This window comes from Nelusetta ayraudi, unplaced genomic scaffold (assembly GCF_046127955.1).
Source record: "Nelusetta ayraudi isolate G7.1 ecotype Tasmania unplaced genomic scaffold, CSIRO-AGI_Nayr_v1 ptg000078l, whole genome shotgun sequence".
NCBI lineage: Eukaryota > Metazoa > Chordata > Actinopteri > Tetraodontiformes > Monacanthidae > Nelusetta > Nelusetta ayraudi.
The window spans coordinates 547,951-564,695 of NW_027466128.1; the positions used below are offsets into that span (position 1 = coordinate 547,951).

The 16,745-nt window shown below is 44.5% G+C and overlaps 1 protein-coding gene across 4 annotated transcripts in view; it reads right to left on the bottom strand.

Annotated features, from left to right (window-relative positions):
- Window positions 1-16,745, bottom strand: part of LOC142899910 (uncharacterized) — a 292,439-nt gene that overhangs the window by 212,743 nt on the left and 62,951 nt on the right. For all 4 annotated transcript variants that reach the window (XM_076043837.1, XM_076043836.1, XM_076043838.1 and 1 more), the window contains exon 5: window positions 1,893-2,005. In XM_076043837.1, coding sequence (XP_075899952.1) covers window positions 1,893-2,005 — 113 coding nt within the window. The remainder of the gene's footprint in view (window positions 1-1,892; window positions 2,006-16,745) is intronic.

Below are 16,745 nucleotides of genomic sequence, written 5' to 3' on the forward strand. Positions count from 1 at the left end.
AAGAATAAATCCCGACAGACAAGATCTACTGTATACCTGACTTTCCACACATTTCATCAATCTGTTCCTTATTAAGAAAGAGAAAAAAAACAAAACAGACAGACCGGTGAACGAGCATGTCAAGTGGCAGGAATTCTAATGCCTGGGCTCTGAGAGCCACTGACCGTCCATCTAGTGAGCCACTACTTCAGCCTGGAAAGGGTTAAAGTCGCCACAGGCGAGCAGAGTCAACATTGGCCACGGCTTGGCTGGCCCGCTCTGTCAGATCAATATCTGCAAATAATAAATTAGCTCCCCAGAGGGGTCGCACTAAACCTTCAGCAACACTGCCCTAGAAAAGTCCACAATTGGTGTGTGTGAGACTCAATAAGCCAGGTGAATGACTGTGCAGGGGCACATCTTTAACACTCCATAATAGAAAATTAATGGTGCTCAAATCAGTGCTGAGGGCACCCTGAGGGTTACCTAATAGGCCTAGTTAGAACTGTCATCCCTCCCAGAGACGCCTAAAATATCACACACAAACACAGAGAGCCGAGGGGAGAGAAGAGAGGCGAGAGAGAGAGAAAGGTACAGATGAGCTAGCAAGCCTGTGTGTGTGTGTGTGTGTGTGTGTGTGTATGTGTGTGTGTGCGTGTGTGTGTGTATGTGCGCGTGTGTGTGTGTGTTTAGTCAGCCAGAATGAGGTTTCAGTCTAGGGAATCACAAAGAGGAACAGGTTGTGGTTTCCTGCTTGGTCACTGATTACTTCCATCAGGATGTTAAGAAGATGTTATTTGAGATTGAAAAATGAAATGAAAAGAAAAGAACACTATGAACTGGCTAAATGAATTGCTATTTATTCTTTTCACACCTCAAGTTCATCACTGTGACACAAGTTTCCTTGATCTTGTGACTCAATGTAAGCTTTAGAGACGGCCTTGCTTAATAATTTCCAATGACAGAGTACATTCATCATCCATCCTCTTAGAAACCGTGCAGTTATTTTGTATTTTGTTCAGTATTTTAATCAATTATTAGTATCCTAGCTGTAAATGGAAGTCAGACACCTTTGTGTAAATGGAAAAATTATTTTCCTACTAATTGTGGCAACAAAAAAAAAAATGAATACAAGTAAAAATGACATTTTCAAGCAAGTTAGTGAACATTTGCTGCATTTGGAACAAATGATGCCACTGAAGACTAACCAGTCTGTATCTGTTGTTAATAAAACCTTAACATAGAAAAAAAAAAACAAAAACAAAGCAAAGAAAGACTTCATTGTACTGTTTTTTTTTTTTTTTTTGGTTTGCTCGATGCAGCGCTGGCTCCGTTCAAACTTTAACTCCGCCAGTCCACGGGGCAGTGGGGGAAGCAGATCTATATGGCCAGCAGGCTGGTAATGAGCCTGAAAAGAACATCTGAGCGCTTAGCCCTGCCGCTTTACTTCCCTTCTCCACAAACTTGACTATTGAATTCAATAAACATAATGCATATTGATCGGGGAGCCACATGGTGGAACACGGAGCCGGCGTAGCCGCACTCAGCAAGATTTATTGCGAGTCGACGCGCCGAGCATAAATAAGGAGACGCGTCTTTGCGCGCAGCTTTGCGTGGACTCTGCCACGCGCCCACGCATACATCTGGAAGAGGCAAAGTTTAAATACCCAAATGATTTCTCATCAATGTGCCCCACACACATGCGCAACCCTTCGATCCTTTCCGTGACCCTAATTTGCTTATGCATTAATATCGGGAGGGGGGTGTGGAGGGGGGTTAGTTAGTTGAGGCTTGAGGGGAGGGAAGGGGAGGGGAAGTGTCGGGGGGGGGGGGGCTGACTCCCCACCTCTCCTCCGTATTCCCCTCAGGTGTGGACTTTGGCAAACTGTCTGCCGCGCCGACAGTGAACTTACCCGCACGCTGCCACGCTGCCATCCTCCAGGGCAAACAGAGTGTGTCGCTCTCCACAGGCCACTTGAGATATTTTCAGAGATGATGGAAGACTCCGGAACAAGCGCGGTGCCAGCTGGAGGGGGGGGAAAAAAGAAAGGGAGAAAAAAAAAAAACACAAAACATAAAGTTCCCAGTGAGGTGAAGAAACTCGCGGTGTCTGTAGTTAAGTTGGTGTACTCCATCAGGCTGGCAGGCATCCCAAAGACAGGCACGGCTCCAGTAGATCCTCTCGGTGCACATGAAGACACAACAACGTGGAACAACAGAGGCAACAAGAAAGAAGCGGCACACTCCTTTATGGCGCCGAGCTGTGTAGATCTGATGTTTTTAAGTCCCTGTGTGCATGTCTGTCTGTCTGTCTGTCCGTGTGTGCGTGCGTGCATGTGTGTGTGTGTGTGTGTGTGTGTGTGTGTGTGTGTGTGCTCATGCCAGTGCCACAAAGAAAGAAAGGAGAAAAAAAATGAAACAGCCTATGAGAAGAAAAGAAAGCCTGGTTCCTCATCATGCGCTTGTTAGCTTGTCCAATCTATGGCAATCAGCACAGTCCCAGGGGTTGAAAGACACGAGATGCTGGGGAAAGAGAAGCCGAGTCTGAGGAAAAGATCAATACGGCACTGTGAAACAAGAAGTGTGGGCTATTTACTCTCCATTGATCTGATGATGCTGGAGAAACACCTCACTCGGCTATTAAATTGAGGGTGTAAGTCCACTGTGGAGGGATTTTTTTTTTTCCTCCTGTGGCTCTTTCCCTTTTTCTTCACCTCAAGGTTAAAAAAAAAGCTCAGAAAAAAAAAACATCCGCTACCAAACAAAAATGGATTGCTCGGGCCAAAGAAAGCAATTAATCTGCATTAAAATGTCACGGGAACGCGTACCAAGCACCCGTCCTCGGCACAGTGTCGCTCAGAGCGACAGGGGACGCAGGGCCGGATGGACTAATAGAGGTCACAGTGATGAATACAAATAGACGGCTGCACTGAAACTACTTTCTAAGCTACGGATTCCAACTGAAACAATTAAGAAAAAAGCAAAAGGTTATGCGAGGCCTTAATGAAGCCAATTCAATTTGTTTTCTTTCTTGATATTCAAAGGTGTGTGAAAGTTTAGGCGTTGGACTATTAACAATAGACCTGGACTGACAAATGATTTTTATAAAGTCCAGCCAAGCAATAAAGGCTGGGAGCTGAGTGTGTAAAAGGGCTGCAAGTTGAAGGATAATTCCACACTCTCAGTCAATCACAATCAAGCAGGAACCACCTTGATGGGTAAGTGGTTTTCATACCGACCTGTGACCAGACCATGAGGCGTGTGAGGTAGCTTAAAGTGCTGAAGCTACCTCTAATGCACTGTGTTGTTCAAGACACTCAAACTGTATATGTTGTCATCAAAAGGTGACGTGTCTAAAGAGCCACACACAAGATCATTCCACCACCAGATGTTGGAGTCAAAACAAACCGAAGCAAGAGTTTAACCTGACAAAAGGCAGCAATCATTAAGCAAACACGAATGTAGCAGACTGAATTAAGTCACCTAAAATAAAAATTTAGGTTATAACTTTGAAAGTTATTGTGGTACAAGGGGCAAGAGGGAATAGGAATACTGTGCACAGGGTTCCGACACATTTGGGATTTCAAAATTCTATTTCCAGACTCCTCTTGGAGGCCTGTGCATTTAGAAAGTGGAGTGATTGATTTTATTTTATGTTCTACTATTTTTTTTTTTTGTAATTCTTAATTTTATATTTTGGAAATGAGAACAGTTGCAATAGCTTTTCCATATTCTAGTTTATGTTTACCAAACTTTTCCAGACAAAAAAAATCTATAATATTCAATTCAATGCTTCTCCTTATAGTTTTTATATGTGTGTAGGAAGCCTGTGTGCAGCCCCTGCAGCAAGTTAAACCAGGATCAGGAGTTCAACAAACACAGAGGGTGTCATGATGTCAGTCTCTCCTGCAGATGCCATGACACTGATATTTCTGCACTCTGCAAAAAATAGTTTTACCTGAAGTCTAAAAAGTTGAATAACGCATATGAGCTGCCCTAATGAAAACAACACATCGAGCTACCTACGCAACTACCGCAGGCTTCAGACACCTAGATATTTTTCTTTCCCCTCCGCAGTGTTAAACCTTCGGTCTTCCTTGGCTTTTTTTTCTGCTTCTCAGAGGACTGGCCTTATTGACTGTGTGGCTGTATTGCAACAAGCAGTTTCTAATGACTCCCTCAAGACCTCTCCATCCTCGCCGGCTGCCCTCCTTGCCTGCGTCTCGCTCCCTGTGTCCCTCCTTCCCCGCCTGCTCTTCAGGCTCCAGTTCAGCGGCTAATTAACCCCCTCTAATAGCGTAGATTACATTAGCTTTGAGCGGCTCGCACCCTCCACCGGACTCGCACCGCCGCACAATGAGCCCGGCCTGGCTTTACAAATCCCGCCGCCGCCCCCACCCACCCCCACTTCACAAGAGCGCAATTATGGATTCAAACAACTTCTTATCCACACTCACTCATCCAGGGACACAGGCCCTCCTCTTCAGCCACCCAGCTCCTCCCCTGCCACCCACCTCCAGGGCCTATCACGCAGGGAGTAATGAGAGAACACAAGAGAGGGGACCACACAACAAGACGACCGCGAGGGGTTGACGGATACGGAGGGGGCGAGGACTCCTATTGGGTGAATCAGAGGGGTCACTATAGGTGTTCCATTGGGTTTAGCCCGCAGACGCCCGGCGATAACCCTCCATCCTAACGTTCCCATTCAGAGCAGAATGGAATCTTAATTACTGTGGGTGGATGGAGCAAGAATGGGGAATACCAGGAGCAAATGGAGTTTTGTGCTCTAAGTGCTCAAAGCGGGAGGGAGGACGGGAGAATGCGTGGCTTAAGCCCTGCCAGAGCTGTTTTGGGCACACCAGTGAAACGCCCCAGGAAATCAAAAAAAAGAAAAAAAAATAAGTTTTTCTTCTTCATTCTTTTGACGGATTCCATAAATCTTGATCATTAGGCCCCATCAATCAGCCAAGAGCATCTTGCTCTTATTGGAAGAAAAAAAATACGCTCTGTGGAACAGAGAGGTGCGCAGTGTTCAGGCGTCTGCGTGAAGAATAGACGTGGTTGGTTAGCGGTCTTTGATGCGATGAAGCCGAGCCGCATTAAAGTGCTGCCATTAAACTGCGGGAGTCCCACCACGCGGCGAGAACGTTTAAACCAATGAAGTATCTCGCAGGAGAGGAGGTAGCGCTGAATCAATGGGAAAAATACTTCTTCTTTCTTCGTCTTTCTTTCTTGTAAGTCAGTTCTCTCTTAGAGCACTTACAGCACTTGGGAAGAGGAGGAAGAGGATGAGGAGGTGGTGGTGGTGGTTATGAATGATAATGGGATGAGCTACAGCTCTGCTTACAAAAAGAAAAAGAAAGCGTGCAGGAAATGGATATAATCTGCTTCGTCTACGTGTGAATTGATACATTTGTAGAGAAGGACATTGTCGCATCTTTCTTTTTTTTTGTCCAAACGAGTAATTTTCTACCCCTCCACCTTTTTTTTTTTCTTTTTTTAAGACGGCTTGCCGTAGCTGCATTTTCTGCAGATCAGGGCGCTCTCCTTTCTGTTTCAATAGGACAGCTCATTTGCTAGACCCCCGGCTCAAAATGCTGACTGGGTTTTCCAAGGCCGTGTACTTTTGCGCGTGTGAGCGAGCGAACCGGCGCACACACAGGCATCAGCTAAAAGTCGGAATAGGTGAGAAATGCGCTAAAGGATGGGCGAAATGGCGGGAGATACTGGTGGAAAGAGCACACTGAATCATTAAGGTACTCAGAGATCATTAGATATATGAGGGCGGTGTTATGCAAGGTCAGGGCTGCAGTGTTTTTTCCAGGTCGGCAGAGGAGCAGTAAAACCAGGCTAATCAGCCGCTTCCATCTCCTCTCTTCTCCTCTCCTCTCCTCACATCACCCACTTGCTTTTCCATCTAGCTGCGCTGTGGATTACAGCCCATACCGGCCATGCCCCTCTATGTATTTACTCATGGCCTGTGAGCCAAAGATGCAGAGAATCGTACAAAAAGGACCCCAAACTACTGGTCTGGTTTATAATTAAGAATATTGTACAGCAACTGAGAAACTGACTCACCAAATATAAGGACAACAGCCACTTACAAATAACTAACCTTTCCATTATCGGGTTATTACAACCTTTAAATCCACAACTGGAACACTAGATTCTCATGCATTGTTTCTCAATAATAACAAAATTTACCAAATCAATACTTTCTCCAAAAATCTACAAGTTTTTACTCCTAACAGTATTTTAGAGGTGTGACACCTTTCGTTTTAATCATCTGTTATCAACATAATTTGCAGCCACTCTAATCCAGTTTGGCACCTTCGTATTAGTACAAAGTGTATCCTTCATTTATAAGGCTACAGAGCTTGCATTTAATACAACCCTGGTATTTGTTTTCTTTGTCCCAAAAATAAATGATAAGAGGAAAACATGTTGGTACTGAAAATCTAAAAAAAAAAAAAAAAAAAGCTAGTTTTGAAATCACACTGGTAACTTTGTCGTTAAGCCACGGACACACTTGAAATCATGCCTGGCGTCTGCTCCACCAGTTTACTGCTGCTGTTTCTGAGTTCCTCACGAGTCCATAGAAGGACAAACCTCCTCTTGCCTCCAATGGCAAGGAGGTGATGCCGGCGGTAATGTGGCATGTTCATCAGGGCCATGATGTATAGCCTTAAAACGGACCCTGGGCTTCATGGAGATGAATGTCCTGCTTGGCTTCTTACTCAGCACTTTGGCCTTTCCCCCACTCACAAAAAAAATAAATAAATAAAAAAAATGCCCTCATCCAGCCAAAGATGGAAATTAGCAAAGCCTGTCTGGGAAAGCGCTCCAACTAAAGTCTATCAATCAAATGTGCTCAAAGCCATCGGGGGGTGGGGGGGGACAGAGACAGAGAAAACACGTCCCAAAAGCATCACCGCATGTGACGTGAAGAAGCTGGAGATTCAAGATGGGATGGTGATATATGGATAAGACAGAAAGATTAAGAAAGAGTGTGCCGCAAAGAGAAATGGTGTGTAAATGAGCACCTCTTCTGCGCTCCACTGTCTCATTAGGCTAATGTTTTTTTATAAGGCACTTCAGATGTCAAGGCATTGGTGGATTTAGTGTAAACTTAAATTCCATTACCTGGCAGACATTAATTGCTAACTGAGCCCAGGGATCTTTCCCCTGGGGCCTCTATGTTTCCTCTTTGTCATCTGGCTAACTATTCTGTCTAGACTAACTTAGAGCACCATAATCCACCATGGGGATCAATAAACTGCACATAATTCAGCTCCAATAATGAGCTTTCACTTCAACACAAGCGCCGGCCCACTTCCCAAGGAACCGGCAGGGGCGTAAAATGATAATGTAATTATTAAAAGGACAGACAAAATGAGTAAGCACTTTGGCGCAGAGAGGGGAGGGCGAGCCCGGCCTCAATTAGACACACTTAAAGCTATCATTGTTATTCGAGACAAAGCTAATCAAGGAGGAGATACAGGGGCGTCCATTTCGGGCGGCAGGTAATGGAAATGACGCTGCCTCGCTCTCCCATTTCCCCGGGCTCATGATGTTATAAAGGCCGACCTGCAGTCATGCGTGAGTGGGCACTCTTTAATGGTGGTGCAATGGATGTGGCTTCATCCAACCAATGAGAGACATTTGGAGGAGGGCACTTGGAATGAAGAAGCCTAAGATTTACTCTCCCTAATAGCAACGCATTAAAATGTTAAGTGCGGGGGATTATTCCACACCTGTAGTTTCCATTAGTAGCTCAGCCATAGAGGAGTTTCATTCTGCATGTGTTCCAGCTATTGAACACTTTTTTCAGTTTTTTTTTTAACAGATAATATTAAAATGGCTATTGTGATTGAGGTTCCATTCTAACAGTGACCTAAAAACTGTTGGACCAGCCTTAAGATTTTTAGGTTATTTTTTTTCTCTTCATGTGAGCAAAGTGAGGTTTGACCCCAGGCCCGATCTGCAAACAACCGTTTCTCAAATTATCTGCATCCTTGAACTTGAGTCAACTCTAGAGATGCCAGCTTTTCCTTTTTTTTTTTTTTTTTTTTAAACACCCAAGCGTTCCTAATTCATCTGCGGGCTACAGGAGGTCCAGAGTGGGTAAATCAGGCCTTTACGGAAGGGTTGCTTCCACTGTTTATCTGCTGGTGACATTTGCTGCGCGGCCCCAGCCGCACCATAATTACCCCACTTATTCACTAAACAGGAATCATGCCTGGCAGGAACCCCTTGCCACAAAGGTTGCAGTACTTAAGGCTATATTCTGTCTCCGGAGTTCAATGGCCACGGCTCCCTGAAAGGACTCCCATTCATTTGGACATCAGCATGGGTTCACTTTAGCATTAGGAGACAGCGGGGCTAAAAAAAAAAAAAAAAAGAAAAAAAATAGAGAGACTCGCCCCGGTGGCTGGAACAAAGAGCGTCGGGGGCCGATGACGATGACAAATTTACAGCCGAGTGCACATGCGCTCCTGACGCGCGGCACACCTTGGCACACTTGGAATGTCACAGTTCCCACAGAGGACTGGCATTTAGAGTCGATTCTTCTGCCCCTGGAGCCAGAGCACAAGGAGTGAAGAGCTATCCATATCCCAATGAGCGAGACCGTCGGAGTAATTTTGTTTACCGCTGCTGTTTGGCTCGTATTATGTATTTATTGTGCGATTACATTGTAAAAGTCAGTATAATCCTGTATGAGGATACTCTGCCTTTTACAACCCCCGCCGCCCTCCCGCACTCCTTATCTATTCCATTTTGGATGACTTGCTGCGCACATTACCCGTCATTGTCTCGCCAGAAACATTGGGAATTCAGCTTAACTGCAATTAAAAACAGGGGTGTTTCTCCGCCTGGCGTTTTGTAGTTGCCTAAGACTTGTGCGCTGCCTTATCTGCCGGAGACAGTCAGCACAGATGGATGACGGGTGACAAAGGGATACTCGGTTGAGGTTGCGCGGTAATGAGCGTCACGTGACGCCCACATTCAAATTTCAGACTGCCACTCCTGATCCTGAAGCCGCAATCAACGCCGAGCCATCTGCAATGCCGCAAATTAACATAATTGGTGTACATTACATGCTTATAGCGAGTACATTTTTTTCACGCCGCTATTCTTCGCTCTTAACAAGATGAGCGGCGGAGATACTGGGAGGGAGCAACGCCGCTGATTAGACGCAAGTGGCGAGAGCAGACAGCGAGACTCATTGTCTGGGAGAGGGGTGGGGGGGGACCTGGTGAACCGACAATCAGAGTTTGGTGAACAGCCAGGTGTGAGGGCAAGAGTGCAAGTAGGGCCAGCGCGCGCCCGACGTGCGCGTCTTCGGTACACCTGGAACCGGGCGCCGGGGTGATGGACAGCGCAGCCGTCTCTGTCAGACAGCTCGCAGACAGAAGGCAGCCAACACTCAGGCTTCTTCCAGATGCTCCAGCAGAATAAATTGAACTTGATTAGAATTAATCTCACTCAGCCACGTGTAATTTGCAAAGTATCAGAGGAAATATTCACGAGGAGAGAAAGTGGGACCAAAAAACTTGACTTTCTTTTTTTTTTTATTTCATTTTTTCAAAATTAAAAGTTGCAGCTTCATATGTGTAGCTCAGAAATGACAAGATTTATAGAAACCGATTATCCATTAGGAATTTGATATTTTCTTGCAAAAAGTTGACTGGTTGCCTTTGTGTTGACAGCAGACAGAATGTACTCAGCACGGTGCTCTTGTGGCACAATACTGCTTTTCCAGATACCTACATCCACGCCGCTCTCGTCAAAGGTGCGAGGATCAGCTCTCGGGGGCCAAGTCTCCCCGCTCTCATTAACTACAGTTGCTAAGCACTACTAGGAGGAGGAGAAAGTCGCCATAAGTTGGCCGTCATCTTCAGTGTGTACACCTTCGAGAAGATGACGTATGCAAACTGCCCGATTTTAAACTTGTATCTAATTGTCTCACGTCATGGGTCTGGGCCAGGGCATTGTTGCTTGAAGAATAAATTGGGTAATTCAATTAAAGTGCTTTCCAAAGACACTTCATAAGTGATGGAGAATGACTCTAACCCAGGCCTGAACTCCGTGTCCCCCCCATCGCTCCACTTGCCTGACAAATGGATGGCAGTGTATAATTGAAACACATTGCTGCCAGCGTAGGTCAATAACATCGCTCTTTCCGCTCACCAGCACCAGATTAACAGACTCTATTTTATCTTCCCTCAGCCTGTCCCAGCCTGACAGAGCGGGAGCGTCAGCTGCTTATCCATAAAAGAGGCCCCTTATCTGGAAAATAAACAAATACATAAAGTGCAATAGCCTGATGTCTGTCCAAGCAGTTAAGGGCTACTTAGTTTAAGGCAAACATGTGGGCAGTGTTTTGTTTAACACCTCATCATATGAGAGGAAACACAGCTGTCACGTCCAGAAACCTGGATCGACTTTCTCCACAGTGAAGACGATAAGGACGGCGCAATTTTCCCAGAGCCAAAGCGTAAAACTGATTTATCCTCAAAATGTTTCTTTTTCTGAATTCATTATTTTTTTTTTAAGATTAAAAGAGCCTGATCTGCTGCAAAATTTTCCAAGTTAAATAACATCGACAAAAACACCGCCAGTTGCTGCCATTCGCCAGCGTGTTTCTCAAATTGTGGATATTTGGAAAAGAATAAAAAATTGACAATTCACCCTCACTTCCCCCAGATATGCGATGCAAATCCATCGCTGTTTATGCATGATAAACACTGAAGATTAATTAGCCCAAGCACAAGTGTAATATGAAGCTAAAATGGGTGATTATATGTATTTAAGCCCAAGCAAACAAGCCGACCGGCTTAAATTAATGTGATAAACAAATCGTGGGAAAGCAGGGCTAGGGTTCAAGGGTATGAAAAAAAACCTCCATTATCTCCCACTCCTCACTCTGCGCTTTCATGTAATTATATGTTAGGTTAGACAGAGTTAATTGAATCAGGTCCATTCAATTTGTTTACAGTTGAGCCATAAGGATTGAGAGACATAATTCCAGACTTTTAACATCACAGCGAGCAAACAAGGCGATTTAAAATAAATTGCTATTGGGGGGGCGGGGTGGGGGGGTGCGCACATCACCTCGCGCGTGCTCGTGTGAACGTCGACGCGCACCTGCACGCGTCGTTGACCGTCGGCAGCTTGCAAAGGGACAAAAGGAAAGGGGAAAGAAAAAAACTGGTCTGCATGCATTGTTGTGCGGCTCGTGTTTACAAATGTGCCCACACGGAGCGCGCACAAATTAGCCGTGGACGGATATTCAATTAAGTCCTTTTGTCAGTGGCCTATGTAGGGGCGGGCCAGGATGCACAGTACAGTAATCCATGATGAACAACAAGGTGGCAGCTCCATTGTCTGTCTGACAGATAGAAATGACTTGCAGGCGTCCTCGACCAACAGATTAGACCACTGTCAGCGGTGGAGGGCCGAGATAAAACGGCAAGCGGCGGCGCGCAGGCAGGGCACCTCCTCCCGCAGCTCAAACAATGCCCTTAATCCAGTCTCCTCTCACAATCAGCTTGTTTGACATTACTTTTTTAGCCGCCCACACAGTCTTAGCCCCCCTCGCACATCCCACCTTCAGACTTCATCATGGAAATATATTTCATATCAGATGTCCCGGTGACAAAGTCAAGAAGATTTTTGGCGTCTCCGCTGCTTAAGCGTATTAAAATGTATTTTTTTTCTCCCCCTCCTTCAGAAGCTTGTTTGGCTTTCAGTCGGAGTAACTCCAACGGCAGATGAGTTATAACGCAGAGCACAATTTTGCACTGGGTTCATCCCTCACTGCCTGCTCGTCTGCCTTCCGCAAGGCTCCGCCGTTCCTGCCCGTCAGATCCTTCTTCATTTCATTATTGAATCACAACCTTGGCAGGGGTTGCCCGGAGTTGAATGAGATCACAGCTCTATTGATTCACATCGCGCAAGGTCTGACCTTAAAACCTTGCCATGGAGATTTCAACAAGTACGCGAGAAACATTATTGATGAGAAGTCTTCAAGGTACAGAAAACCGGCTGTAAATATTTGCCGTTTGCTTCTCTTAAGCGAAGGACATGCTGCTTATCGTGCTCTTCAGCTGAACTTCTACTTTCACGTGTTTATTTCACTTTCTGCAGGGACCGCACCGCACAGGGATTGACTTGGTCTGAAACATTGTGTTGCTGACCAATTTCATATTGCCAAGGAAGACGCTTTGTCTTATATGTTTGTGTATGACATTTGTATGCACCTTGTGGTCTCGACACTCTTTGGTCTTGTCTTGGTTACTTTCACTCAGTCACTGCCGATATTTACAGTGAAGTGAAAAGATGAAAAAGAATAATAGTGTTATGTATTGTGTCCCCAATTGATGCTTTTCTTCTACAATTCATATTTGCGGTACCTGTGCTCTTGGTAGTGTCTTTGTGTCAACAGTGAAAGATTCTACAAATCAACTTTCAAACTGAATACAAATTTGAAGCTTGGCATTGGGAGGAGACCGAGTGTCAAGTATTGACACTCTATACCGTGCTATACCGTTTGGCTTAGCATCTACGCTACAATGAAAACATACATAGCCCAGTGAAGATGCCAAACATGTATTTATGCCAACACAATTGTAAACACCAGGCAAACCCACCACGCATCCCGGCTTAACTCGAACTCAGCATATGTGGAGTGTAACAAGTGCAAAGCATGTTTACTTATGCGTGTTTAATTAAACTTATCCCGTGCACCTGCGAGAGGGAAGCTGGATATCTAGCACCGGTGATTGATTTGGGAGTGCTGCGCTTCCACAAGTGCTTGCCAACAGTTGTGAACGGTGTGCGGACCACCCCGTGGAAAGCATTGATCAACCGCAGCCTGCAGCATCGACGCCACGTTGCCAGAAGGTTCCACCAACAGCTGTTTGTTCCAGGGGTAACTGCCTATTTTAAATTTGCTTAAGTAAAAATGATTATTGCCAATTAGTTGGCCATTAATTGTGCAAGCATGGGATGCTGCCAGCTGTTAACATAGTGGGAGAAAAATAGCCCTTCTTGCTTTATTTTTTTCCCCCCCTCACAGCCAAGAGCACAGTCGCTGTCTGCCAGACACAAAACATGCACTCATTAAGACATGATCACATACAACAGTGTGAATGCACGACAGTTGGTGAGAGTAACTTTCAAATCTTTTTGTCAAAAGCATGACTAAGATAGGAATGGGGCAAATAATGCCAGACAGAACTCACAACATCCCCTAAAATAAAAGAAAAACAGCTGTTAATAAATAAGTAACAGAGCAAGATCCAAAACTGTGCTACAGGGGTGTTGCTCCAATATTCAATAAATACAGGGCCAACACAGCAACATTTATAGTGACGTTCATGCTTAATACGTATAGATGCCAGTTACAATTTTTTTTATTTTTTTAAATAAACTATAAGTCTGCACTGAACCGCCTCAGGCCAGGAGCAGTGACAGTAGAAGTAAACAAAAACTCAAAAAACTCTCCGACAAAACTCTCTGACTGCACAAAGGAATTACATTAGCACATGACAAAAGCGGAGCTTAGAGAACAGGAGGAGCTATTGAATGTTGAGGAAGTAAAACATTGATATGTATTTTAAATATCTAGATCAATCTACCCATACTGTGCCAAAGCCAAACCATTCAAAATTGGACCAAAATCACCTTTGCTAATTTGCGGTGGTAAAAAGCATAGAAAGATGTGGCAGTAACAGAGAAGCAGTGCACCATTTTTCACCATGGCAGACTGACCCAATTAGTTCTCACAACATCAAGTCTTAGCAACGCTTTAAACAACCGACAAAATTCCCAAAGTTTTGCCCACAGCCTCTGACCTACCTACGCTGACCTTTAGAACTCTACATGCAGTGTGGAACTGTTGCTAGGTCTGTGATAAATGGCTGTCAGCTGGTCGGGCAATCTGGACGACTTTAACTTGACCCCACAACAATAGCTTAGCACCCTCAGCCCGCGCCTCAGATGGGCGGAAAGAGCTGAATTTAGTGGTTTCGGTGGTTAGCATCTGACCCGAGCTCGGCCCGCTGAGTCTTAAAGTAGCGCACTTCCATTCCCAAACGTCCAGCTCCTGCTCGGCCTTTGCGCAGGCCTTTCTGGGAAGAAGCATCTATCGCAGGTGTCATTAGCTTACCTCTGACCCTCTCCTGAGTACAGCCTATTAGCAGGAGTGGAGACAGGACACAACCCGTCTCACCTCGGAAGACGCCAGCCGATGCAACTGGGACTCGACTGGGGTAAATAAGCACTCAAGCTGCCGTGCAAAACATTGCCATAGACTGTAAAATAGAGCCGTGAAGGTTGAAACGGAGGTAAATTATTCAAGCATTTACAAGCCTCGCTTGCGCATCACCGCTATTCTATTTGTCTTGCAGCGCTTAAAGTGTAAAATCATAAAGAGCGCCGCGGCCATTTCTCTCTCTTTCCGGTTTGTTGCCTTACTTCCACAAAATAACACATCATTGGACAGATAGCATCAATTCTGCCCACGGTAATCCCAGCAACTCTGGTTGTATCACTCATTCAATTTCAGCCGCCGGCTACAGCAAACATTACACACCACATCAAGATTATCGGTGAGGGGCAGAACGGGGGAGAGAAGAGAGAGAAAAAGGTTGTATCCATCACGCCAAGATGCCCCTGTTATTGTGTGACAGATCGAATTCAGTGCAGTCGTGTACGTGTGTGTTTAGCCAAGGTATGTGTTTCTGACATCAGAATCGGGCACTGTGACTATTTATCAGTGATAAATACCCAAAAATCCACACTATCGCCTACCCAGTGAAAAGGATTTTTTTTTGGCAAATGTCATTCGACTCAAATGAAGGCCAAGCATTCATTGAGTCTCTTAGAAACAAAAACAAGACGCAGAAATCCCACAGCACTTTTTCATGAGTGATTTCAATGAAGTCACCAACAAAGAGTACTTTAGCATTCAGCTAAGCTTTTCGGTCATATTTCTGACAAATTCAGAAATCCTTCACAATGAATTTGTAATTGATTCATCTCTCGTGAAGGATTTTAAGAAGGTCGCTCACAACTTCAACCACTTCTTGACTAAAATTGCACCAATGCTGGTTTCCAAGAGTATTCAGTGAATGCTAGCTTCAACACATAACTTTTCACTCTGCTGGTGGATTTTATTTTAAATTTTATAGACTCTCTACAGAATTCTGCTCCAGGCTACAGCAGCATTCCTGCAGAACTACCCAAAGCAGTTCCCAATGCTCCCAAACTACTCAAAGATATATTTAACCTATCTTTAATCAAAGGTGTTTCGAATTTTTGAAAATAATCTCTACAGCGAGACACAAAGGCAACGTTGGAACCATCTTTACTCAAAATGGGCCTTTTATTTCTATCCTACTCACTGTGTCAAACATTCTTGAAAGTCTTGCTTTTGACAGGCACAAGAGAGAAACACTGAGTGAGCACCAATACTGTTTCAGGCTCGCTCATTCTATGTTCATCACCATATCCCCAATGAGAATGGAGTCAATGTCATTATCAGCGACCGTCAAAGATGAACCATAAGATTTTTTTCTCTAGACTTGATGTTAACACAGTTGATGATATTTGATACTATTGTAAAATATGTAATTTTATTTTTAATTTTATTTTAATATCTAAAACAAGATATTTAGCACTTTTGTCAGCAGTTTGGAACGCAGAAATCAGACTGTGGTGTGCGAAAGAGTAAATTCCCTCTCCCTTCACATGAATTATGGTGCTCCCCAGGGGTCGATGCCTGGGCCACTGCCACTGTTTCTTGTTGATGAGGATGATGATGATTGGTGCATCAATCAAATCAACTATCCAACTATATCTTTTTACCAAGAGTTTTTTTTCCAGCTTTCCTAATAAAAAACAGAACATTGATATTGATATTATTGATATAACATTTTCTGAAATTTAAGCTAAAATGAAATATCTAAAATAAAGAATCTTGAGAATTCAGTGAGTCGTTTCTCTTTTTCAGGCAGCTGCTGCTACTGCATTGGTAATGCTTGTATTAGCTACTGTATAATGTTAATGTAACCCTGCAGGCTCATCCACATATATTAGGTAGAAACTACCAAAAATGCCCAGAACAATGACATTTGGGCAAGGGAAGGGGCACATTAAAAAATACATAAAAATCAACGATCCAAATCGACAGAAATAGAAAAACTATCAGAAAAAAAAAAACATCAGTACATAAAGAACCAAAAACAATTTTACAACCCTCAAGGAGATTGTTGCTTTGCTACCCATCTGAACGGCTGGCTGTCTCATTTGTTGGCTTGCCTTACTGTCTCTCCTCCGGGGCAATGGCGGCCTTTGAGAGCAGTGGGAAGATGAAGAGGCAGTGTCAGGCTGCCTTTTAATGGTCAGGAGTGTGGTAAGTTCCACTGACTCAGGACTCTCCCCCATGACGCTGAGTCCACTCCACATAACTGGCCATAATTCAACTCATTTGGCAGTTTGAGGTCTCAGAGGTCCGGGGATAAAAAGTGTGGAGAGGCCTAATGGCAGACGGAGGGAACAGCTGAGGGCACTTCTTACAAGATCTCGGCAGGAGAACATTTTTGGAGCAGACCCCGGAAACGACAACGATCCATTAGCCTCTGAAGAGGATGACAAGAGGCAGCAGGACAGGGGACAGATCCACAGGTTAGATAAGGGTGAGGAGACTATCATACAGGGAATCTGCAAATTCATTGCTTGTTCATAAAAGTAAAACT